Here is a 26,957-nt window from a genome sequence, read left to right as displayed (position 1 = left end):
TTCATTAGAAGACCATTAGTTCACTGTTAATTAGAGTTAAAGTTGTTAAAGTTGCAATGCATAATTTTTCAACTAACTCGTTGCTTAAAGTTACCTATATCTGTGATCAATGCGGATACATAGTGATTTTAATAATGTTATAAATAAAATCCTGTCCTATAACCGATATATTCCTCAAATAACATATGCTCTGCTAGTTTACAGTTGTTAGTTATATTACAATTAGTACTATGGTACTAATAAAAATGTTTGTGTCTGTCATGGTACTGTTTTCTCTGGCGTATTAAACCCAGGGTACGAGTAGGGTTAGCAACTCCCCAGTGAAATGAAATGGAATGATTTGATGGCCTAGCGTTTCGTCTACCTACAAGCCGACTAACTTCATTCGCTCTGCTCGTCTACGCTGTCTGCATGACCGGAGTCTACCACAAAGCTAGACTGGGTTCGCCGAATTGCCTACACTAGCTAGGATTTTGTTGGTTTAACTTGGAGGGCTGTCAGACTGTGCATATAATCCTTTGTATTCACATTAATACAGCAGAGAGCCACACTAGAGAATATGCTGAAACACAGCCTTTGAGCTGATAAGCTAATAACTCAGAGGTGCCAATTATTTAGATGAACAGACTTTAATAAATTCTGCATGTTATGGGGAAATTGAAACAAGTACAAAATGGGATGGAACTATCAGCTGTGAAAAGTATAAATTGATGTATCATTCCCAAGATTTTCTTTAAGATTAAAAGGCATTCATGCTAACCCCCTGTTGAACTGCATTGTGTGCTGTCTGAGTAGGTGACATTATCTATAATCATTACATATCGTGTACTTTTCACAAACCATTTATAGACCGAAAACAAAGCAGGATTTGGGTAGTTATTTTTATTTTGAATACCTGATTACAAAATTAAATATGGTTATGAATGATATGCGATTTGAGTTTTCGGTGAGCAAAGGTATTTTGAATATGTTAGTTTGATATTGCTTTGATTACAGTGAAATACAAAAAAACATTAAAGCGCTTTGAAGCTAAATATACAAATGTCTGTGGTGGCCAAATCAGTAACAGCAGAAAAATAGGCAAATTAAGTAAAAAAAAAAAAAAGTTTTAGAAACCCTTTTACTAAAACTATAGCAAACTTTACTCCACTTAAGAAAATATAAGCAATGGAGAAAATAATGCAATAAAGAAATGTATTTTGGAAAGATGGAGGATTCTGAGAGTGGAGAATGGGGTAAAATTCTGCAAAATAGCTATAACCAACTACTTGTTTAAGTGTTTAAGTTGGGTTGTGTTTTCAGTCTGTAAATGGAAGTCAAATGTTAGCTTCAGCAATATGCTATTTAACCCAGTGAACATTTTGGAGTGTACAGGTATAGCCCCAATTTGAGCTATCACAAATAGCAAAAATTATAAATGGCTAATCAGAAAGACATTGCTTGGTCTGAAGGTGGAATAAAAATATTAATTAATAACTAAACAATCAAATGACTGAAGGTGTGGTTTTAAATTGAGGTGTATTGCATTTCTTTTAAATAAAGTGGACAGATATTTTCAAAAATATTCCCACATCATCTCTCCTTCAATAATCCCTTGAACATATTTCTACACCTTTCTTCATTCATGTACGGAAAACCGTTTCATAAAATACCAGAGCAAAAGCTGATGCATAAAATGTGTGCCATTATGGGTGTATTCTTATTACTGAGGTATGCTTCTGTACTAACTCTCAGGTCATTCATGATTTAGTTAAGACAACTGAGAGGGACAAACACAAGATAAAGAATTCAGTTTGGGGCACATGCCATTTATAACAACAACAACAACAAAAGTTACATGAAACACATAAAATCAACAAAAGAAACCTGAAAAAAATGTGTTCATTTTCTCTTGCATTGATATTCCAATGCATTCATGGTTGTACGACAACTTTAAAGTGCAGCAGTGAAAAGATAAGACTGAAGTTCACAAAGTGAGCCACATGCCCTGTTAAACTATTTGAATGTAGCTGTGTAATATGAAAATGATGACAAACAGTGGCGCAAATTACAAACAATTTCATATAGAGACAGAAACATTTACAGAAGATGTCCTTGGAAAGGTCTGTACAAATATAACATTGAGAATTCCTTGTCTCTTTTTTTAAATGTCCTTCACCAAGTCAATTTATTCAATATCCGACCGATTTTATTGAAATGATTGTCCACGTCATATTTCCAAATTGTATCTCTTGAGTAACAAAAGAGCTTAAAATAATTTGATTTCAAACTGATCTTTAAAACACAGATGAAGAGATAGATAGTACACAGCTGCTATTTATAGATTCATTTATTTGGAAATGGTAGCATATATATATATATATATATCTATATATAGATATATATATATATATCTCTCACTTCATGGTTGTAAGTAGAATCGTTAAGAATAATAATTAGGATTTTTGGAAAAAAGGATTTCACCAACAAATTGGTCAAATAAAAAAGGTGTGTATATATATGCTCTATATATACTATATATATATATATATATGTCCCTCTGTCAGTGAATATTTTGTCTCACAGTGTAGTGTCTTTATATTTTTTGGAATATTATTTTGTATCTAGTTCAGGTGCAGAACCTTGTTATTCCCTGCCTTCAGATATTGAGCCATAAATGCACATACTTTTCTCAGCAACCAGCGGAGATAATCAACCAGTTCACGCTCAGTAACCACAGTTGCACAGAAGGGTACGTGCCTATGAGCCAATGGATATCGTCAAAAGTCTGGCGGCATCATTGTAGTGCAGTGTACGGCAGCAGGTGCCCTGACTCCATGCTACCAGAGAGAGGCAAACGTCTCATCCACTGGGTCCCTTTGATAACCAGTGCTGTGCTTTCGCAAGCAGCACGCCCCCCAAACCCAGTAGCCCTGGCTGGATCTATTGGTACATCGTCCCGGCGCTTTAAAACCAGCCTGAGACTTCAACGTGGTGGACCACAGCCAGACATCAATGGACCTCCAGGCCTCCTAGATGGAGCTGCGGCGCTTGGTGAGTCCCCTGTAGGTGTTGATGCTGTGCAGCCCCGTGGACACAGAGCTGATGCCCGAGTGCTGGTGCATGCTGCACACGCACCCGTTGGAGTGCAGGGGGTTTGAGAAGGCCTCGCCCTGCTCCATGTAGGCGTCCGACGAGGACAGGTCCCGGGGGATGATCATAGGGATGGAGTACTGCAGCTTCTCCCTGCTCTTGTACCACAGGCAGGAGCACATGGACTGGAAGTGGAGCACCTCCGCGTACATGTTCCGCAGACCCCGGCTCGCCGGCCCGCCGCTGCTGCTCCCCATGCCGCCGCCGCCGCCCCCCCCGCCGCTGCCCCCGGCGCAACCGGACGGCGTGGAGGAGCAGGAGGCGCCGTCCACCACGCAGTGGAGCCGCTCGCCCGCCTGGCCGTTGACGGCGGCCAGGAGCGCCCGCTGCTCGGCGTCGCGCCGCTCGTCCTCGGCGTTCATGGTCATGAAGCGCAGCACCACCAGGTTGAGGAAGGCCCCGATGACCGTCAGGCCCGTGAGGATGTAGATGAAGCTGAAGGCCACGTACTCGGGCTTCTTCTGCAGCGCCTCGTCCTTCTGCAGGGCCACGTAGTCGCCGAAGCCGATGGTGGTGAGCGTGATGAAGCAGTAGTAGTAGGCGTGGAAGAAGCTCCAGCCCTCGAACTGCGAGAAGGCCAGGGCGCCCACGCACAGGGTGCTCATGCAGGACACGAAGCCGATGATCACCATGTTGACCATGGACACCTCCGTACGCCGCATGCCCATGCACTTCTTGAGGCGGTGCAGGAGGTAGCGGACCAGGGTGTTGATGCGCTCGCCCAGGCTCTGGAACATGACCAGGGTGAGGGGGATGCCCAGCAGGGCGTAGGCCATGCAGAACGCCTTCCCGCTGTCGGTGCTGGGTGCAGCATGGCCGTAGCCTGAGGGTGGGGGGGGGGGGGGGGGGGGGAAAGAGAGAGGCACACGCACAGAGGTGAGTGGTGAGTGGGACAGACCCGGATAACGTCTGCGCATGGTCCAGTGTGTGGCCTTCAATAATGATGAAGAAAAAAGGAGAAGAGACAAATTGCATAGCCTTCACATTTCCATATTTTTGGTGTTTGAGAAACAGTCATAATATTTCTTTAATAAAAACGTCTTTCTTTGGTGGAAAGATGGTAAATAATTAATGGACATTTGGTCTCCGTGGGGCTGGCTTGAGCCATTGAGGACATTTGCCTCTAATTATTCTCCCTGCATTTTTCCTATTCAGAAGAAAATTAGCCCAACACACTGCACTGCTGTTAGTGTTTATGCAGCAAAATACAACCACGCTTTCATCTGTATTTATTAATATGAGCAAACAGGACAACTTTACATGGAGGCTTTCTACTCCTTTAATGCAACAAAAGAATAGTTATCCATAAATACAGACAAACTCCAACAATGAATGATGGGTCATTATCCTATCATGCTAAGCTACCGTTGGGGTGAGCTGGCTGTCATTGGGTTTTACATTTTGCCTCAAACATGGTCTTGTAAAGAGCCTGCTGAAAGCTTATGTAATCTGGGATCTGGAGAGATGAACGGTGGATTATTGAAGGACAAAGTGTCTCTCTCAGAGTTTTTTGCCAGTGGCAACTTCACAAATTAAGTGTGGCTTTGGTCTGTGACGTTGACCCTGCTCCCAGAACACTGCAGTGGAGAGATTAGCGCAGCTCTCGAAGTGTGTTTTCAGGTAAAGTGTCAACATTAAATTCCTAATTGAGTTTCCTTGGTGCTATTGCTGTGTGTTATGAAATGGAAAAACCCTCTATGGGCGGATATGGTCTAACGCGGCGGGTCGTGTTTCAAACACGGCAGAGATACGGCCGCCCTGATAAGGCGAATGAAAAAAACAACAACTTAATTTTTCCTTTGTGCTTGATTTCATTTCTCTCTGACACCGCACTGCTCGGTTCGGCCATCTGTCTGTCTGGGGACGGGTTTTGTTTCAAGCTCTGCCAATTGTGCCGCCAAACTAATGACCATTTAAAAATGATACATAGCCCAAGTCAGCCAGGAAACATGTGCTTGGCTTGGAGCACCTCTTGAAAAAAGGGGCGACCAGCCATCATTTACTCCTTCGACTTTATCCTCTCTTTAATCATTCATCTCTACTCGTTACTTCACATGCTTTTCTCTCTACTTTCTCCTCTCCTGCTGCTGTGATAATATAGTCCCATTGCCCAGCTGGCCATGGCTGTGAGGATTTCTTAGCCAGGGTGACAATAAGCTAATTGCCCTGTAGCAAAAACTGGCTATCAGTTGCATATGTTATCTTTCTCACTATTTCCCAGGTGATCAATTATTTATTTTCTCATTTCATGTGATTATGCAGAATAGCTAAACAACCACCTTACGGTCTAGACTATACCCAGAATACTTCAGTCCATATTTGTCTTGGAAAAAGGCGAAAATCCCTCCTCAGCCGTTACCCTGCTCCTTATATCACAGCTCTATGAATGTTAATGCGCTTTATGGCTCACATATAATAGGAAATAGCCAAGTCGCAATTATATCCAAGGCAAATTTGCAAGCCTGCCCCAGTGTGAAAGGGAATACATTTAAACCTAATGAGAAATGTGTCACAATTCAATGTGTTGCCATTGTATTGGACATGCATCTTGGTTGCATTATATTATGTTAGCAGAGACAGATTCTCAATGTGTGTGTGTGTGTGTGTGTGTGTGTGTGTGTGTGTGTGTGTGTGTGTGTGTGTGTGTGTGTGTGTGTGTGTGTGTGTGTGTGTGTGTGTGTGTGTGTGTGTGTGTGTGTGTGTGTGTGTGGGGGGTGTACTTGATCGTAAGAGGGAAAATCCTTTCAAACCCATCATTACCATTTTAAATGTTGTATTTTCCAGTAGAATTAACAATCTGCATCGTTTCCCGGAGCCTACCACATACGATGACTAGAAAGACAACAGCCCATGATAAAGATAATAGGTTTGGGTAATAGCTTTGAGATTACGTCAGTCGGGGCCACAGTGGCTGCATCAGCTGCATCCATCTCGTGATGTGTTGGATAAATATTGACATTTGCATTTTGGGTCCTTTTGTCTCAAGCTGCCAGTGGATCCAGGTAAACATGAGAGACGCAGGCTGCCTTAGAAACCAGCCCCTGTCACGACACGGTCAGGGACCGGCATGGCCGCGGAGCCGTCAGCGACCGCGGGGCTCGTGGCTAACAGCTGACAGTACGCATGGGGCTGACGGCGCCGGTGTCAGCAATGTAGTGGGCGAGTGCTGCTACTTCCAGGTTTAGCACTGCCGTTAGTACTGGTCACGCGATCCTGGGCTTGAAGGAGATGTCGTGTGGGACGGGTGCGTGCGTGTGTTTGTGCATGTGATGTGTGTGTACGTGTGTGTGTGTGTGTTTCTGTGTGTATGTGCGTCTAGGACATGGGGAACGCCACCAGCGTTGTTGTTGTTTTATCCCCGCTGTTGATGAGCTTGCTTCTTACAGGACAACCGTAAGAACAACATCATTTCTCATTTTTTCGAGAAACTTATACGTACACTGATTTAAAGAATGTGTAAAAACAATACTTTGACTACTCAACAATCTCTACAGTGAAAGAGTCAACCTTGGTCAAACCTTTTTTGATAGATTTATTTTCAGGGCTGCTGATAAATATGTCCAAAAGAAAGAAACCGCAAACCAAGGCTAATTGTGTCCTAACTTCATTCCGCAATTATCCATTTCATTATTATCATGGGAAAGAAAATATGTGTATATCCTCTGATAAGCGATAAAAGCCTTTTTCTAAAAGAGCCATTAGCCATAAGCTAATGAGGATTGAGTGTAATAAAGGTCAACAGAACACAGGTGCACCCTCTCCTTCACCCCCCCCAGCCCAGCCCCAGCAACACCACAACCTCTCATTATCGAATCACAATTCACAACAATATGATTCCAGCCAATGCCTGGAGCCACAGATCGGTGCAGATATCATCCTAAAAAAAATGAGAAAACCTTTCCTTATCTCCATGAAAAGCAGATAAGTGCTGTGGATATAGTTTCATTGGAGGAAAAACACACACACACACACACACACACACACACACACACACACACACACACACACACACACACACACACACACACACACACACACACACACACACACACTGCAGGCGGCCTATTTCACAGAGCTGACCCCAGGCCACGTAACGACTTGTTACACAATAATTGCGCAGCATGAATAATTTCACAGGGTTTTAATCGCCTCCTCATGTTAATTTCACCTGTCAGGAGCTTGAGTTTATTCAGCCCTGCGTCGTATTAACCGCCCCGCCCCCCTCCCCCCAACTGAATCCAACGTGGTCCAAATTAAATCCACTATGTATTCTCGTCGCACGATACAAATGATGATGAAATATTGGTGCTGGGGCTGTGTCTGTTCCCCTGGGTGCTGGTCACTGTCTGAAGATGAGTGTGTACGAAAGGTGGGCGAATCGGACTGCCCCTCCCCCCTCCCTGTGATGTCTGTCTCCAAAGTAGCTCCTGATGCGTCCCACCGTCTTCATTATGCTGATTAATCAGGCAGAGATAGAAACAGGGCTTTGAAAATACATCAAAGGCTAGCATAATGTCCCTGTTAGGGCTGTGGCTCTCAGTCACACTATTACATTGTCATTGATTACCAGGCACAATTTGTTCTGGGCTAAACAGACGGTGGGGGCAGAACACGTTTATCAACTCCAGAGAGCACATCAGCTGGCATGATGGGGCAGGATTCTGCAATTGGCGGTGAATCTATCAAAAGCAAATTTAGCAGTCATTTGTGAAAAACGGGCCTGAGTGTCTTAGCATTGTCGCGGGTTTTGCCGGCCTTTAAATCCATGGTCTTACTCAAAATACAGAGTAAAACAGAAAGAGAGAGAGAGAGAGAGAGGGAAGGTTGAATTTGCTAGCGACATTCCCAGACCCACAAAAAGACATAGTGGGGTTGCGGCATAAATGTTATACAACATGACGTGTTGGATATAAATGTTATAAAACATGACCCATTGCAAGCATATGTTATGCAACATGACATGTGCATACAAATCTTATAAAACACCACATGTTGTAAAGAAATGTAAATCAGCTGGACAGGAGCTACAACGTCTTTCAAAGTAAAAGCCCTGCAGCACCTCTAAAAGACAGCTGAAGTAATGGCATAGCTTCGATGGTGAAATTGAACATGGTGATACTTTGATTCCACAATACAATTGTACCACAAAAAAAAGTAGCATTCCAATTTTAAACGTTAATTATCAAGCTTCTCTTTAGTTCGTATGGCCAAGGGCTCTCTCTCATTACCCGACCGGATGAATAAATAATTAACACACTAAATAAATAAACAGCATTAATTTGTTACGGGGTTTCCAAAGGGGCACATGCCTCTTCAGAAAACAAATAGAAATGAGCAATGTTTGCGGACAGATTTGGCAGGAGCAATCCCGCTAACTACACTGTGTTAGTTTCCAGCGCTGGTCACATGCACATATACAAACACTGTTTTAAATGAGCCAGGTCTCCGTCTCTGTTGAGAGGGCATTGCCAACAGTGTATAAAAGCTGTGGCGGTCTATAAACATATCGTCCCATCTGTGTAAGCAGTGCGTGAAGGACGTGCCAAAAAGGTCTGATAGCAAATTAGCAAATTAGCATATTCCACCATGTAAGGTTAGCGTAGCTTTCAGCTAACAGGTTGGCCCCGGTTTGGCCTTTAATTGGACGTCACCGTCGGGGGAGCTTTTACGCATCTCTGGAATAGCAGAGACCAAAAAAGTGGGAATATTCAGTGGCAGCGCAACTAATAAATAGCACTCCATTCTGAGAACCGCTGCACATGCGAGCATCAGGCTCTCGTATCTCTCAGCGCTACGCTTTCCATCGGCTTTTTCTTTCTCCATGTCACAGCTGTGCGCCGCGAAAAAAACAACCTCAAGTTATCATGACTGCTGTTCCATGAATCAAAAAAAGAAAAAAGCGGGTCATAGGGACGGCCCGTAGCGATTCCCACGCTGAGGGGATGTTCCGTCGTCGGCCCCCCGTTCCGAAGGCGCGGCGCTCAGGGGGCTCCTCTGTCAGTGGGTGAGTCATAGACACCTCAACCTCCACACGACCCCGCCGCTGTTTACTCAGGCGGTCAAACAGGGCCCGGGGCCTCCCCATGCCTCCTCTCCATTAGCCCCCCCAGCCCCGAGCCCCGCGGCCAGGCCCCGCGGCCAGCTGCTCCTCACACCGCCCGCACTACAGACCCTCACGGCCCCCTCAGTCCTGGCTCCTGACTCCTGGATCCCATCGACACAGGAACCCATCAGCGGAACACCAGTTCCAGTCAATGATGACGACTAAAACAAACACTTTCATACACTCTCTGTGGTGTGGGTTCATTCATTTGCCATGAGTTATTGATTGATAGGAAAAAAGCCATTTGTTGGGAAGAAGCACATCTAGATCAAGAGATATCTGTACATATTGTTCTGGATTAGTAACACCGTCATCGCACACTTTATCTCAAGTTACAATGGAAGTGCAATTGTGTTATTGATCGTTATTTGGGGTGAACCGGCCTTGAGTTTGCAGTGTACAAAAAAACTAATAATTTAACCCACTGATATCGAAGGGCAAAACTTGGACGTCAGAACTCCCAACAAGCAACCCCCCCTTCTCCCACCCAACCAACACCAATGGGAGGAGGGGGTGGTCAGCACCTGCTGCCCCCCAGGAACCACAGAAAGAAACAGCATACTGGCCATGCCAATGAGCCAGGCTGGCAGCCCCCCCCCCAACCCAACACACACACACACACATGCCATCATTCACGCATCGGAGCCTCCTCAATCAATAGGCTTGATGCAATGCCGGGCGCTGCAGGACGCATACCAATAGCCCCCCACATTGATCCACCGTCAGTCAACTGCAACCTGATTCACCACAAACCAGTGTCAAACATATGTATTCTTTTTCCGCAAATGTATTTCTCTTGTGTCAGTGTTTTTCTTTTTGCAGCACTTACAGTGGCACGGATATATCTGTGTTGGTGTGCTTAATCATTGAGATTGTTGCAGCTTAATTGCAAAACCAGAGTCGAATCGTGGCACAGAGCCTGGTCGATAAACAATGAAAATAATGAGTTCTTGGTAAGAGCTCACTCAATTTTGGCAGGGATAATGTTTTTATAATGTCATTTTAAAACTCAATTGTCATCTCCCCCCCAAAAAAAGAGAGAAACGATTTAAATCCTGTGACGTATTTTACCCACTGCCAATTGGATAATATTTATATTGTGAAATTCCAGCTCTTGTCGACAGTTGAACCGCACAAGCTTAAAATGCTCCGCCCCTCCGTCAGCCAGATAAAACCTTTTTTCAAAGACTTTGAATTTGAAGGTTTCTTGTGATCGTATTTTCCGGGATATGGGTTCTAGGCTCATCGTGTTGTGTATGTGGGGAAACCATGGCTGGCGTTCCAAAGAAGTGGGAATGTCCTTCGCTCTGCCCCCGCTGCTAGCTTGATGACGTCTGTGGTCAAACATGTGAATGCTACGGTCAGCCAGTGAACCATGACTACCACCGGACTGAGAGAGCATGAGAGAGAACGAGAGCGAGAGGGCATGAGAGAGAACGGAGGGGAGGACGAATCAAGAGGACGAAAGAGAGACAACGTGAGAGTGAAAGAGCGAGAGAGAGCGAGAGAGAGAGCGAGAGAGAGAGAGAGAGCGAGAGAGAGAGAGCGAGCGAGAGAGAGAGAGCGAGAGAGAGAGAGCGAGAGAGAGAGAGAGAGAGAGAGAGACTAAGAGAGGAGGATAAATCAGGAGAGAAAAAGAGAGACAACGTGAGAGAGCCAGAGAGCATGAGACAGAGCAAGAGAGGGAAAGATAAAGACGCAGTAAGAGAGTGAGAAATGAGCCTATGAGGGAGAGCGAGAGCAAACGATAAGGGACTCATTTATCACCGGCAAACCGATGCCAGAGGAGACAGCTCATTGGCACCAACAAAAAAACCAACAAGCAAAAGTTTTTTTTTCCCGAGGTGGACGTTAACTCGGTTAGCCTGGCCGTGCGCTCCCTAAATAGGGCCTGGGAGCCTGCGCTAACCAATCCGGCGCACAGATGAGAGCCGGTGACATCACCGGCCCTATCACAAACAATCCGCCACCAGGTCTCGGACCAGAGGACACACACACGCGCACACGTTCACAGGAACACACTGTATACACTCTGATGTATATGTGTCGCAGGCTATGTCCCCGCACGCTACGCTTTCCGCCTCTCCGCCCACACTGGCGGGACGGGCCTCTGATGCGTGGCCTTCAGCCGTGGCCCGGCCGGCTGAGGTCCCGGTATCACTGCGGTGCAGGGCAGAGGAGAATCAAGACAACTGTAAACAAATAAACACGAGGAAAGCAGCCGTGTCTAAGCGGGTCTATTTCTAAACCCACGGGCCCCGGCGAGGTTCCTTTTTAGGGGATATGCGAGGAAACCTTGGCAGGAAGTCGTTTTCCATGAAGTCAGCGTTGCACGTGTGCGGCATTCCAGAAAGGCTGTGAGTTTCCCGGGGAGGATAATTAGATAAATCTCCTGATTTATGGCTTAAATCCGATCGCTCATGGGCGAGCGTTTCAAAGTTGAAGGAGGTGAGAGAGCGATAAAAGAAGGGTGTAAGTCAAGGGAAGGAGGGGAGGATAGAGCAGGACGCCAAGGAGACTGAGAGGTTGAAGTCGGCGTTGAAATAAAACATTAGTCAAGTCAATGTATTTGGATAGCAGGCCTTTGTACGGCGGCTACAGTCTCAAAGGGCTTCACGGGCCCATATTGTACAACAGCCCCTAATCCTAAGCTCTCTGAAGGGCAAGGAAAAACTCCCCAAATACAAAGGGAAGAAACGCAGAAGAGGGATCTCTCCTTCTAGGGAGGGTTAGGAGTGTGATAGGTGCCGAATGAGTAGACAGATGATCACAGAAAACTTAAACAGAGCAGAAGCAAAGGTTACGTAAGAAACAACATGGACATTAGGATTTTGTTGCTGTCCTCAAGGCTATTGTTGAATCAGATGCACATAAAAAAAAAACGAATCAACGTCTTGAATGCTCCGCAAACGCCCTGAGTGTATGGGGCTGTTACAGCAGGCCAGCCTAGTGCATGTGGTGGTGTGGACGTGGCTGCTGTTAACCATGGAATGCAGCTGCCAGGGCATCCAGTCATGAAGATTATGTAACATCACCGGGCATTCACTCCTCTAATGTATTAGGCTGGAGATTTGATCGCAAATCTCCAAGCCGGCAACCAATAAAATAGAAACATGTTCTCTGCATTCTGGAGGAAACACTAACCTTGAACAAGAGACACTGGCTTAATCCTTAATTTAATGTGAAAGGAAGTGTTTTCCTTTGTAGTCATTTCTAATGTAGGAGCACAGAGTTTCTTTTAGCAGGTCATGTAACGTGATGGAGAAATCCTGCTCTTGCAGGTTGTGTCGTGTTCACCAAAGTGTAGAGTTAAGGCGGAACCTAGACATGGGACTTAACAGGATGTTAATCACAAGGTCAATTCGACATTCAAAAGCACTTATTCAAATTGCAGATTCAGTCAGATGCTTTCATCCAGCCTATATGTAAATATGTGTATATATCTATATATCTATATATATATATATGTGTGTGTGTGTGTGTGTGTCTGTTTGTCTGTCTGTCTGTCTGTCTCTCTTTCATTCTGTCTGTCTGTAGATCTGTCTGTCTATCAGTTTCTCTGTCTGTATGTCTAGTAACCTCAATTCAATTCACACATCACACTTGACATATTGGTTTAAGCCTCACGGAACACCTACGGACGGAATCACAACAAGGACAATACACCTGTCCTCAACGATCAATAATCCATTAGTTTGAATGGTAGCTTGCTGGTCATACATACGACTAGCTAATGAACTGACCCCCCCCCCCCCCCCCACACACACACACACCGTTGTACAAGACCAGTGGAGTGGACAGAAGCGTGCCTGATGAGCCCAGAACAAAGAGGATACGCTCCAGCCAAGTGGTGTGTAGTTTGACACGCATGAGGAGATAATGCCACGGTGAGGACAACAACAAACAACAACAACAACAACAACAACTGCTATTCCCCATTGTATTGCATCAAACCTACTCACACGTCCACATTCATTCGAGGAATCCAAGTGAATCGATGCGTGTTGTGTTTTTGTTGCCTGGGGCACACGATTGGTTATGTTGTGCTTTCTTCTTCTCAATTTAAAATGGCTACCATGATAGCCCATGATATGTGTATACATGCTGTGTATAAAGTTAGAAACCACAACGTACTGCAGACCTGGGGTGGATGAGCGCCTAATGTATGGGCGGAAATGTTATTCTGGGATGTCAAGAATTCACCCGCGTAGCCACAGCCGGTGGATGTTTTATTCAGCCCAGAGCTCTCCTTTTAAAAATAGCTGCTGTCAATCTTGCCGCCTGTCCTCCACTCACCCCCCCCCCCCCTCCCCCTTCTCCCTTTGCTGCCTTATCTCCTTTTTCCTATATCATGGACCTCTCTCTCCCGCTCTCCTCTTTATCTATCCGTCTCGTTATGTTTAATGCAGAGCGATTATGTTCCCTTCGCCTCGGCTGCCAAATCGCGTGCAGGCGCCGCGGGCTCGGGCCGGCCGCCACCTGATTCCCGCCTGATGGACTCGCTGCACGCCGGCCCCCGTGCTGGCCCGGCCCCGCGCAGGCCCGGCTAGCACGCTGTGCTCGAGAAACAGATGCTCGTTTTCCTGAACTGACACATATGCTGCAGAAGCAGCAGCAGCAGCAGCAGCAGCCAACAGGAGCACACTGAAGGACTTAGACAGTGGATTGGCAGATACACCCATGAATAACACATGCTTGCACACACGCGCAAAAATGACAATGCCCACACACACACACACACACACAGATGAAAAACACATTTGCATACACTCGATGTATGCACTAGGGTTGAGTTTCAAATGGAAATGAGTGAGAGGGTGTGTGTGTGTCTATATGTTTGTCTCTGTGTGTACAGTATGCGTGTGTGTCCGTATTTACGCGTGTGTACTTACACGTGTACCTACAGTATGTATTGTGTATGTGTTGGTCTCCAAAGGCTTTTTGGGCTGCACCCCACGCTCTGATTGGCCGGACGCCAGGGTCGGCAACCTATCACGTGTCAGGGGGGGGGGGGGGGGGAGGGGGGAGGTCACGTGGTGTCAGGGGGGGGGGGGGGGGAGGGTGGAGGTCACGTGGTGCCAGGGGCCTCATTATCAGGCACCTGGCACAGCAACCTGCGGCCCCCCGATGCAATTAAAGCAGGTAATGGATCTCACTCAGGTGTCATCTGAACCTCAGACTGGATCCATCTGGCCTCGGCTCTCCTCCTCCAGTCCACCTCTCTTTGTGTTCTTGCGGTTAACTGTACTACTAACTGTATTGTATTACAGTTGGCCGAGCTTATTTATCTCTGAACAAACACACGGAGACCTCGTAGTGAGAGAGGCGTGCGGGTGGAAACAATGGTGGTGGTGGAGGAGGTGGTGCGGGGGGGTGGTGCGGGGGGGTGTGGTGGTGGTGGTGGGGGGGGGGAAAGACTCCGATCCGGTTTTAATCTCAAATACACAATGCTGTGATCAATAGCTGCTCTTTGGGATGTGCTTTCACCGTTGCCTCTGTGATAGGAAGAAAACATAAACTGAAAGTAAAACAGCTCTAAAATCGAACAAATGATACATTTGAACAAGCGTTCTAATCAAAGTTTATCATACATGACACAATATCCACTTTTATTGAGAGTGCAAATAACAACCGATCAGATTTCAGTGCAGCTGTCGCCTCTATCAAGATGATTGGAATCGAGTGTGTGTGAGGAATGAAACCCATTTCCTCGCGGCTCAAACAACCCGGATTGTTGAGTTTTTTTAGGGCTCTTTTCAAGTCGGTAAGTGGGGAAGATGGGTGAGACAGTGATATTTTGAATAAAAGTGATTCTCTCGGGGATTTGCAGGAAGTGACAGATTTAACAGTGCATGTGGAAAGTCTCTGTGGTGTCTTATCCTTAAGAACCATGCTCTTAGCAAAAAGGAAATCTATAAACACAAATATACAGTTTACAGCACAGATTCTAATACATTTTTCATTTGATACTTGTGTGTTTGCGTGTGTGTGTGTGTGTGGGTGTGTGTGGGTGCGTGTGCGTGCATGTCTGCATGCGTATGAGGGTTCGTGCATTTGTGTCTGTGTACATGCCTGCATGTAAGTGTCTATGTTTTGTGTATGTATGCGCATGTGTCTATGTGCATGCGTGTGGGTGAGAGAAAGTGTCCGTGTCTGAGAGTGTGGCCAAAGAAGTGAAGGAGACTGCGCCTCGCGTCTCCTTCTCACCTTGATGAAGGAGTGCGTCCAGTGCCTGAGGCCGGCCGTATGGCAGACGGAGACAGACGGGACATAGACTGGATGGATGCAGCCTTCGTTTCATTAACTTCCCTCTCAGCCCTTCCTAGCAAACCCAGCCACACCAGGGAGTTGTCATTTTTGTATATATTCCACATATTCTTTGAATAATCCCATCCGTGGCACAACCCTTTGAATAAAAGGTTTAGCGCTTTAGAGAACATAACACATTTTTGGTTAGCATACAGGCCGGATGCTAACGGTAGAAGCCTGTACTGAGAACCTTGTAAACCGTGTTTGGAAAACGGTTGAATTGGTTTAGTTGCGTGCTCATTTCTCCAAATGATATAGTCATACTTTAAAATAGGCTGACACATACGCCACTCCTGGGACTTTTTCTTCCCAATTTGGTGTCTGCTGAGAACAACTGATTCATTCAAAGAGATCTCTACACGAATAACAGAAGGGGATGACTCTCAAATGCTTTTTTTACCCACTGTAATTCTCACAGAAGCCAAACAAGAATAACCTAAAATCTCGTGTACCAGTCTCATCATCACCAATTAGCCGCTGCAGTTTGCTGTTGTGTGTGTGTAGCGCCATGAACAACTATTAATGCTCAGCCAGTGTTTTTTTTATGCCACCCTCACACATTCGGGGTGTGAGAGGCAAGCAGATGCATCACTTCTGCTAGCTCTGGTGTCAGAATGACTTAACAGCCTGCAGAGAGAGAATATAGGGCCCAACAGCGAACTTGTTCTCATTTTCATCATTTCCTTCCTTGTCTTTTCTTGTGTATGGTGTATGGGGGAATGGGGGGTGGGGAGGTTGACGTTATCAAGCCTGGGGTGGTGCCTTGGAACGGGCTCTTCTCTGGAAGAATATACATTGAGTCGAGCCTTCGAGAGCTCCAGCTCCCGTCTGCCTCAGGGACGGTGGTTATGGCGGGAAGTGGTCATCGTCGTAGGGGTAGTATGTATGTGTGTGTGTGTGTGTGTGTGTGTGAGACAGTCCACTTCATATTGGTCGGCTTCTGGGAGAGATGGAGCACGGCTAGACGCGAGAGGCGACACAAACGAGGCCGCGGGGCCCCCAGGCAACGCGCATACGTTTGGACCTAGTCGGGGCGAATAATGCCTGGGAACGAATGCCGGTGGCCCTGGGTGATGGCGAGCATGAGCACTGGGCCGTGCGTGTTGCACGTCTGGGAGAGCTGGAACCTTAAGCGGTGCGATGCTGTCGAAGGCCCCCGTGAATTAGAAGGGGAAAATTCTCGGTGGTTTGTTATGGAAAGGGCCGCTGATGAAAGCCATGGATCAGAGCGTAGCGTAAACACACACCAGCGCTGGCTCTGCACCCCTCTATGCTCAGATGTGTTGTGTGGGTGTGTTAGTGTGTGGGTGTGTGTGGATGTGTGTGGATGTGTGTGTGTGTGTCTGTATGTGTATGTTCGCACAAACACTCTTATCATGCACAAATTCAGACTTGCAGGCTCTATCTCTTTCGCACATGCACCTGCGTACACAGACACACAGACATACAGGACAGCGTGCACTTTGGGATGCATGGGCTGGGGGATTAGCAGATGGAAGATGTTGAAACAATATTGTCTCTTTTCTGTTGCTGATGAATATCCACATTCTATATGCATAACCATCCAACTGTTGCCATGTTGTATAATTCACAAAATCTGTCAGTGGAGAGAGAGAGAGAGAGAGAGAGAGAGAGGTCACACAATCTCCATGCTATGGCCAGGCACATGTAACAAAGCCCGCTGGCATCTCAACACACAGCCAATCGGCACGCAGCAGAATCCTTGCTGAACCCCATTGTCATGTTGGCAGAGAACAGCTACTTTATTTTCTTTACCTTATTACTTTATTTTCTTTACCTTATTGTATTTTAATGTCAGGTGGACATCCTTAATAAGCCCTTCGGGGTTTCTTTTGTCCCACCCGTGCATCTATGTATGTCTATGCAAATCTTCTTGCCTTTTTTAATCTTGTTTATTTGCACAAATAAAAAACTAAACTAAACTAAACAGTATCTGAGTCTGTTGCTCGGCTGCCATTTATCCTTTTTGGGTTTTGAGCGGTTCGCTGATCTAGCGATGCAGACTGGTGTTTACTGCTACAATTGATCACACTCTCTATAACTTGTTTGGTGTTTCAGGAGATGCAAGCTTCATGGATCTGTGTCATTCCAAAGTGGTCTCTCTTTGTCCTTGTTTTGGAAAAGTGCTGTTTGACCCACGGCCCATTAGTCTGTGTCACGCTGTCTCGCTGAGCGGATCAACCCAGGGGTGGTGGCTGAGCTCTCAACACGTCGTGCAGTGGACATGCATTAACCCACATAGCCATGCAGCCACTTAAGATGATGCATACATTTATAAAGGTGGACATGCATTTACCCCAAGAGGGAAAACGTCTTCACAAAGTAATATTTAATCAAACACCAGGCTCATATGAGTGCTGTTGTGCATTGTTTGTCTGTCGATGAAATCACACAAAAAAAACCGGATCTGCAGTATTCCAAGAGCGGAGCCGGAGAATCGTTCAGAAAACGCCTGTTAAATCTTAATTTGAAGTAACACTGATCCACTATCGCTCTCGTTCCTCTGGCGGCTTCTAGGAAACCTCGCTCCTATACGACTAGCTGGAAAAAGGTACAGACAATACCTTTCCTTTTCAGGTCATGAGTATGAGCCCGACCGTTCCACCGGACCCCCCGCTTTCATCCCAGAGACAGCACTTCCCCGTGACGGTTTTACAAGCTGTCTGCCCCCTCCTCCAGACGGGACGATACAGCCCACTGCTTCCCCGGTCCTCCTGTCCGTCGCCATGGATATCGGCATCACTTGTTTACTTCCCGACACGATAGGGGAGGAAAGGCTGGGTCCTGTTCTGGATCTGACTGGGACTGCTGTCTTATTCTCTGGCAGAAAGCACTGATTCCATAGGCTCCAAAGCACGCGTAAACATCCGACTAGTGCAATGTTATGTAATCCCTGCCAAGACTTTCGTATTCAATGTGTTTGTGTAGTGCCTTAATATGATTGTGGAAACGTACAATATTTCATCCCAGCACAGCTGTGCTGTTGTTTGGATTCATAGTCATATCTTGTTTCCAAAGGACTGTGACACGACTCAGTTAATCTCAAATATCCAGCGTGGGAGGATTAGGACATTAATCAAACAGCTTTACCTGTCCAGCTCTCGCTAGAACCCCCTGGGCTCCATACAGGCTCCTCCTCCACTGTTCCAGCTCTCACACACACACACACACACACACACACACACACACACACACACACACACACACACACACACACACACACACACACACACACACACACACACACACACACACACACACACACACACACACACTAGACTGGAGAATATTTTGGGGGAAACTGATTCGTCCTCTTTTCTTGGGAGCAATATACATATGCACAAGTGGGAAACTGTGATTTTGTTTGTCAGGCCATAGGGGTTTATGCTATACAATGTCAATGATTATATCCTGGAATCCAGCTCAATATAAATGTGGAGATAGAGAAGAGAAAGCATACCGCTGAGTAGTATTTGATTTGGTTCCTCTCCAGCCTCGGACTTTGCCAGATTATTATGTCTACTAAATACAACAAGTTGTGTTTTTTGCTTGGCGGCGAGTCTCAGGCAAGGCAAGCACGCAAGTTTCCATGCAAAAGGCAGACGTTCACAGCGCAGAGGACGGGCAGCAAAAGGTAAACATTGCCCCCGGCCATGTGAACCCGAAAGCTAGTCCCTTCTATCAACAAGCCCCACATGGTACTCCCACCAATCCCCCCCCCCCCACCCCCAACCACACCCCACGATGATGTACATCAACAAACGCGACAGATGCTAATCAAAGCTTGTTGGACTGTTTGTTTTCTTTCTCCGGTTTCTCCAATCTCACCCGTAGCCCCTGACTGCTTGGGCCAAGCGAGGGTTGAGTCTGAGGGTAAGAGGCTACTGAGCTGGATGGATCCACGCTGTGATTGCCTTTCAGATGATGAAATATCCACCTTTATTTTGTAAGCTGTACTGGGAGTATGACATGGTAGGGAAACACGTGGACTAGAAAAGAAAATTGCACACACACGCAACCATCCGGTAATCTCTGCGCTTTAGGCTGTGCGATAAACTTTCGGGGGCGCGTGAGGCAAAGCGATAAAGTATAAGCGAGGGAATGAAACCAATGGAAAAATAAACCGTATCTTTAATAAAGGATTCTTCTGAGAAAGCTAGATGGTGTTCTGCTGTGCTGTGGCACTCAGAGCTCTTTGTAAATTCAAAGGAGAGTGTACTGGCGGCTGACGTCACTGGGAATATGACTTACTACTTTTCAGAAAATCATATATCAAGTGTTGATGAAAAAAAAAAAGGAGGCCAATGATTACACGCTTTCTCATCTTTCCAGTCACTTCAGGGAGAATTCAACTGGAACTCAACTCACTGCCCTGATTTGACTTACACACACGCACACACACACACAATCACACACACACAATCACACACACACACACAATCACACACACACACACACACACACACACACACACACACACAGACACTCACACAAACACACAAACGCACACTCACAAACATTTACACACACACACACACACACACAAACAAACACACACAAACACAAACACAAACATACACACACTCACTCACACACACTCACACACACAAACACATACACACCCTCACACACAAACACAGACAAACAAACACACACACACACACACACACACACACACACACCCGCTGTATCACACAAACGCATTGGGACCAAGGACAATGCTACACCCTACCATTGTATTACTTCACTGTATTTCGGTATGTATCTTCGGCCCCTGTCACATTTCATCTCCACGGTTCGGTTCGCGGCGCCCGCCACAACACACAACACACAACACAACACACAACAAACAATACACACTCATGGAAGGTAATACGCTTGGGCTTGTTTTACGTAACGACAAGTCAGGGGGGACGCTTGCATTGTGCAATGTCCCCCCAGTCTATTTTTAAATGCTCGCACACACACACACACACACACACACACACACACACACACACACACACACACACACACATACACACAAACACACGCGTAAGTATTTGCACACACTACTTAGGATCATGTTTTTCCTATGATCAAATTAAAGAGAAGTTATTGCTGAGAGAATACTATGACCATGAACCAAAAAAGCTGCAATACTTACCATTCAAGTGACACTTTGACAGCTTGATATTGTTTTCCAATTGCAAATAGTTTTAATCACCATCATTTGCAAACTGTCTATGGCTGCCCAACACCCATCCACTCCCCAATGGAAACCATCAATCTATTTGCTTGTGATGAGAAAAGCCTGCTTTGCATAGTGGAGTGGCAGTGTTGTGGTTTGGATAGTAGTGGCTTCTGGAGTCACATTTCAATAGAGCCAGTATAATGTTCAGTATGGGGGTGTTCAAATCCAGGCAGATCACGAGGGGGACCACCTCTTGTCCAACAACCGGGCTGAGATCAAATAAGAACCAGACGGCTGCAAAGCAACCTCGCGTCCAACGTGAACGTAATATGATCGCAGTGGACGGGGAAGGGGGGGGGGGGGGAATCAACAAAACAAAATGGGGGGGGGGGGGGGGGGGGAGACAGCTAACAACAAAGAAAACACACACACGGTTCTGAAAACAAAGAAATGCCCGACGTCGTTTATGCTCAAACTCCAACAGAATAACGGAGAACTCCTGTCGGACCCTTTTCCACTCGGCTGGGTGGGCTACACAGGTGAGCCTCGATAGCTTAACGAGGAGCAAGGCCAAAGGAGCGGGTCTGATTCAGAACAACAAAGTATAAAATGTCAAGGGAAAGAAAACATGCAATCGAACCATAAATATGAGCAGAAAAACAAAAAGGCCAGTAAGGTCCCTGAACCCTCCATCACTCATATTTAAGGTGGAAAAACTTGGAGACTGTCTCCTGTGACAGACTGAACTCTCTACGCCCTTGAAGGAGCCCACAGTCACACCTGACACTGGTCATGTTATCTCTTCCTTTTGTACACGTTAGCCTTCAGACACCCCAACGTGTTGTAGTCACACAACACATCAACATGTTGAATAACTTTTTATTTTTACAGACTACCACCAAATGGAAAACCAAAACACCAAAATAATCCGGGAACACAATCACTTTTATAAGGCAATTGCTTCTCAGTCTTAGAAATCAAAGCACAAGTTGTCTCCCATGAATAAGTCTGTTGCTCACTTAAGCCATATGCTCAGGGACTACAAGATCACAGAAGCAGTTTGTTTTATGAGTTTAAATGTACCATTATCATGACAAATTGACTCTGGGATTCATGTAGTGATAATGAACCCAGAAGATATTCTTCTGAGTGAGACTGTGTGGGTTTGTGTATTTGTGTGAATGTGTGTGTGTGTACGTGTAAGTATGTGTGTGTGTGTGTGTGTGTGTGTGTGTGTGTGCGTGTGTGTGTGTGTGCGTGTGTGTGTGTGGTTATGCATGTGTGTGTGTGTTTGTGTGTGTGTGAGAGGGCAAACTCTAATACATGTTATATACAAAAGCTCAAAAGGTTAAACCTAATGCATTTTGTATTCTCGTTTCCCACAATACATTCCCTCCTATCCCCACATACAATTGGAAGAAGCTTCTCAAATAGCTGTCAGATAGGGTAAAAGATAGATGTAAACATGTGGTATTAAAGAGAATTACAGTCAAACTCTGTCAAATGGAAAGGAGAAATTGGCTGTTTTCGTAAAGCCAAAGTATAAACAACAGAAACATAAAATGGAACAGTGGCAGTTTTGCTATCATCATTTCTGTGATTATTTTAGAGTTTTCTTTCCTTTGGGCGTCGGACCGTTTCGTTGGATTAATTCATGGAAGAAGGTTCCAGCGTTAGGATGATGAGGGCCTGTTATCGTGCTCCAATATAATGGGAGTATTCTTCGGCCTAATGATGTTGTTGTATCAGGGGAAAGAGTGGCCTCCATTCACTGGATTTCTTAAACAACGTCAGACTTCTCTAGTTGTGAATTTGTTCACAGAGGACGTGATCAAAAATACGGGTGGACTGGGGTTGTGTGTGTGTGTGTGGGGAGGATGGGTTCCACTTCCACGACCAATAAGGTTTAACGTAGGCTCACTCTATATGGAAATACACCGAAATTTCAAGGAGCGAGCTACAATGGCTTATTATTCTGCATTGTAATATCGAAAAAAACACCAACCCAGCTGGCGACATGGCACATTCTGAGTGTGCGGTCTGGTGATTGTGTGTATGGGAAGACACAAAAGCTCTTACTGTCACAGATACTGTAGTGTTTCTTTCAAAAGATTGCATCAACATGTTGTTCTTCATAATTCAACAAAACAAACATTCTGTGTAATCATTTTCTGGAGATCGATTGAAAAACCACCACTGGGTACAGTTGTTTTTGATCTGTTGGAATACATCTTTGTGTATGTTGTTCCCTGGGTTCGGGACGTACTGTGTAAGCACTCTGCGGTAGCTCCTAGGCGTGTGATGTGATGTTCAGAGTAGTAACCCCGGCTCTGCTCAGTGCAGAGGGCAGTGTACGGTGTGGCTTGGGATGGCAGGGAGGTCAATGGACCAGCGGGGTGCCGGTGCTGTCATCAATACTTAATGGCGGAGTGATAAGCTAATCACTGTGTCCATGGATGGTCCACCAGGCTTACAATTACAGCCCGCTGTTATGGACACCGGGGTTAGCTTAGTGTGCAATTAGTAGTGAACGTGTGATAGGGTTTCAGAGGCAGGTCAGGCCCGGTATAAGGAGCCAGCGGTCATCCCATGGTCACCACTGTGTGTGTGTGTGTGTGTCTGCAGCAGGTGGGTGATGGGTGAGGATGAGGGGGATACATATACAAACAGGGTGTTAGGGGGAGGTAATTGGCCTGAGCCATGTTCCCCATGTCCATTATCAGCCCTGACACAAGCGGATGGGATATGGCACCATATCATATCATAACATGTCCGCTGGTATATGATATAACATGATCTGATATGATCTACAATTATATGTATGATATAAAATAATATGGAACATGACATGGTATACAATATGATATAAAATGAAATGATAAACTATTTGGTCTAATATTATACAATTAAGATATATGATGATTTACAATATAAAAGGATATGATATACAATATGGTTTAACATAATGTGAGAAGGAGAATGGTTCATATCATATGATAAACGGTGAAGGTTACATAAATCAGTGATTCTCAGCTAGTGGATGGTGACCTAGGGCATATTGAGTGGGTTGCATATTATATACCAAACCTTAATCTTTAGAAAGAAGCCCATGATTTAACTAATGTTTCAATTTGAATTGATGTTTCGATCGCTTACTATCTTTTGAGTTGAGCCACAATTGTTGCAGCTCCTTGTTTGCTAGTGTTATAACAGTACATGAAGGCATTGTTGATGACTGCAATATTGGTGAATCATTATTTTATTTCTGGGTGGTGACTTAATGACTAATGACACATGTGGTACCTGAGGCTACACTGGAGAACCACTGCTGCATACAAATGATATAACGATTGGATAGCAAGTCAAATGATATATATTATTTAAGTATGTAAAGTTGTATGCTATAAAGTGATATGATAACTAATGTGTTAACTGTTAGCTAATGGCCTAGTAATTATTTACTTATGGGGTTCATGTTTACTAATGGTGCTCATGTTAACTTAGGTATTTATGTATCAATTATTTAGTAGGGTTAGGTTTCACCCTAATCCTGACCCTTATCCACCAACCCCAACACTAACCCTAACCCCTCTGCTGATGCTGTATAATAATGCTTAATTATTACTGCATCAACTAATGTTCATTGATGGTAAATTAATGTAGGCCTACACTTATTGTAAAGTGTTAACCATTATATAATATTCAATGATATGATGTCAAGGGAATCATACATACGATATTAACATTATACAATGTGAAGGTTATATAAAATATACACTCTCTTTGACCCGAGTTAGAGATTCCGTTTCCCCATAGTTTAACCCCCCCGCCCCCAAGAGATGTCCTTGGCTAACAGAGGTAGGCTACTATAACGCAACATAGGCTATATAACTTACAAATTCCATATAACATAATGGTCTATCTAAATACATTTTAGTTAAAAATACGCGAGTATATAAACATGTGGATGAATCCTGCATGCTGTGTTGCAGTGGCTTGCTCTTGTCAACAATGCCGCGTAAAATGTCTGCAGACACCAACGTAGCAGCAAAGTGAGGGGAAGTTACAGAACTGAATGGACATGGAGACACTATGTCCAGTTTGTGTAAGCAATACTTGCAACATTGACACCAGTTCCCCTAATGCCAAGCCGTGAACACAGAGGAACATATGATCAATGTTGTACAAATCATCCTCATGAATGCAAGGCAGACAATTATAACGGGACGTTATTACGCACCAGCCTCAGCCGTGGGCCAGCGCAGTTCAGCTGAATGAGTTTTGGCGAAAAGTAATCATTTATTCCAGCTATCCCTGAAAAGATCGTCAACATTGTGTTGGGCATGACGATTCATGCATGCAAATCGAATCAGGGTTTAACTGAAGGGTTTAATTCAAGCTGTTAAATATATTAATATTTACAACGCCATCGATTCACATTGGGCATTTCATTACGCGGGGTTTAGGGGGAGTTTAAGCAATCCTGTTTAGAAAGTTGAAAGCACCAAACGTACCTATAGTTGTGATGACCGTGATAGCGAAGTAAAAAGACCCGGCGAATTTCCACTGCACCCCAGCTTTGTGTGGCTTCAGCTGCAGCACCACCCTCTCCAGCTGGTCGAAGGCGTCCTTGGACAGGTTGTAGGTCTTGAGAAGTTCACTTTTCGTCTGGTCCAGCTCTGTCCTCGTGCTCGTCTCCTTTTCGGATTCCAACACATCGAAAATCGCCGCGCCGACTATCAGGTAGGTGAACGTGCATATAATCAGGGCAAGGGTCCTCACGTTTTGCCTCTTCATGGTCAGAAAGACTTTGTTGGGGTCTGGGGGAGTTTCGGCGTGGATCTTGAGGATGGGGAACTTGGCTGGCTCATGGCTGATCTGTTTCTCACAGAGTGGTGCGTCGCTCCATGCGCTTGGAGCTCTGAGAGGATACTACTGTTTGCCGAGGCGCGCGTTTTTCTATTGGAGCTGTTCATTCAGCACCACCCCGCCCACTGGCCAGTGGAACACCCCACCCCTCCCACGTGCGTGTGCGCGTGTTCGCGTGTGTGTGCGTGAGTGTGTGTGTGTGTGTGTGTGTGTGTGTGTGTGTGTGTGTGTGTTTGTGCGTGCGTGCGTGCGTGCGTGCGTGTGTGTGTTGGTGTGTGTGTCTAATTCTCCCTCTCTCGCTCTCTTCCTTTCTCTGAAAATAGCTAAACGTTCTGTTTATTTGCCCTGATTGATTTTCTGTAAATGGTTCAATAAAGGACCTGTGAAGTCTAATCTTTCTCTCGCTCTCTCTCATAATTAATCAACAACTCCGTTAGTTATAAAACTTCTTAGTCATGTGCGTGAGGCAATTAGGATTATAATTTCCTCAAAGAAGCCCATGTCCTTTTATCAATGCTGTGGTTGTTTGTTTCCTTCTATGTTAAAACATGTAGTGTTTTTTGTGCTGTTATGTAATGTTGATAATCATTGGATGTCCCCTCCTAGCGGTGCTCAGTGTAATCCTTCCTCCTTACCTAACCACACTATACTCAGTCCCCCTTCGCCCACCTGCCCCCGGCCGCCAGTGACTCCAGTTTTCAGCCCTGCCCCCTGTCTGTGATGGGATGTAGTGTAGTTAGACTAGTCTGTAGTGTCGTTGTTTATTTGCACACATATCTTAACGTTTTGGGCTTTTGTTATGCGTTATGCTGCCCTTTAGTTGCTATTTCTGTTATGCTATTTGATGATGGTAAGTGAAATCGTTCACGCTCTTGTGAGTTTGTCTGAAGTCGATGTCATTATTATTCTATTCAATATTTTTTTACTCGTTAGGTAAAGCTTATTAAATCTTAAAACAAAGTAGGAACCCGTCTTTTATTGATGTACTTGGTGAAGTCCTCAAGGTGATTAAGCAACTTAGATTAGATGCTGGGCTTCAATGAATAGCTATTCTGTTCTACGTACAATCGGCTCTCCGTCTCTCAAAAAACAACATAAATGTCAGAAATATCAACGTTAACTATTTATATATCAACTTATATAATCAAATAACAGATCTATGTTATATTCTATACTTTTAATTGTCCGTCCCCAAACCTTTTTCAAAAAGGCTGAGCCAACGAAGTGTCGGTTCACACAGACACATTTGTAAACAATCTCACACACACACGCACGCACACGCGCGCGCACACGCACGCACACATAAAATACATGCACATGATACGCTAAGATGCACGTGCACACATAGCG

General features: G+C 45.2%; 1 protein-coding gene across 1 annotated transcript; it reads right to left on the bottom strand.

Annotated features, from left to right (window-relative positions):
* Window positions 1–1,489: 1,489 nt before the first annotated feature.
* Window positions 1,490–25,699, bottom strand: kcnk3a (potassium channel, subfamily K, member 3a). The gene is made up of 2 exons (XM_060041596.1): window positions 25,253–25,699; window positions 1,490–3,955 (listed from the first exon to the last, which is right to left on the bottom strand). Exons 1-2 carry the CDS (start codon window positions 25,533–25,535, stop codon window positions 3,012–3,014), a joined length of 1,227 nt encoding a protein of 408 aa, XP_059897579.1. The 5' UTR covers window positions 25,536–25,699; the 3' UTR covers window positions 1,490–3,011.
* Window positions 25,700–26,957: the final 1,258 nt, after the last annotated feature.

This window comes from Gadus macrocephalus, chromosome 21, assembly GCF_031168955.1.
Source record: "Gadus macrocephalus chromosome 21, ASM3116895v1".
Classification (NCBI taxonomy): domain Eukaryota; kingdom Metazoa; phylum Chordata; class Actinopteri; order Gadiformes; family Gadidae; genus Gadus; species Gadus macrocephalus.
Note: the sequence above shows the minus strand (reverse complement) of the source record. Positions and strands in the feature narration are given on the sequence as shown.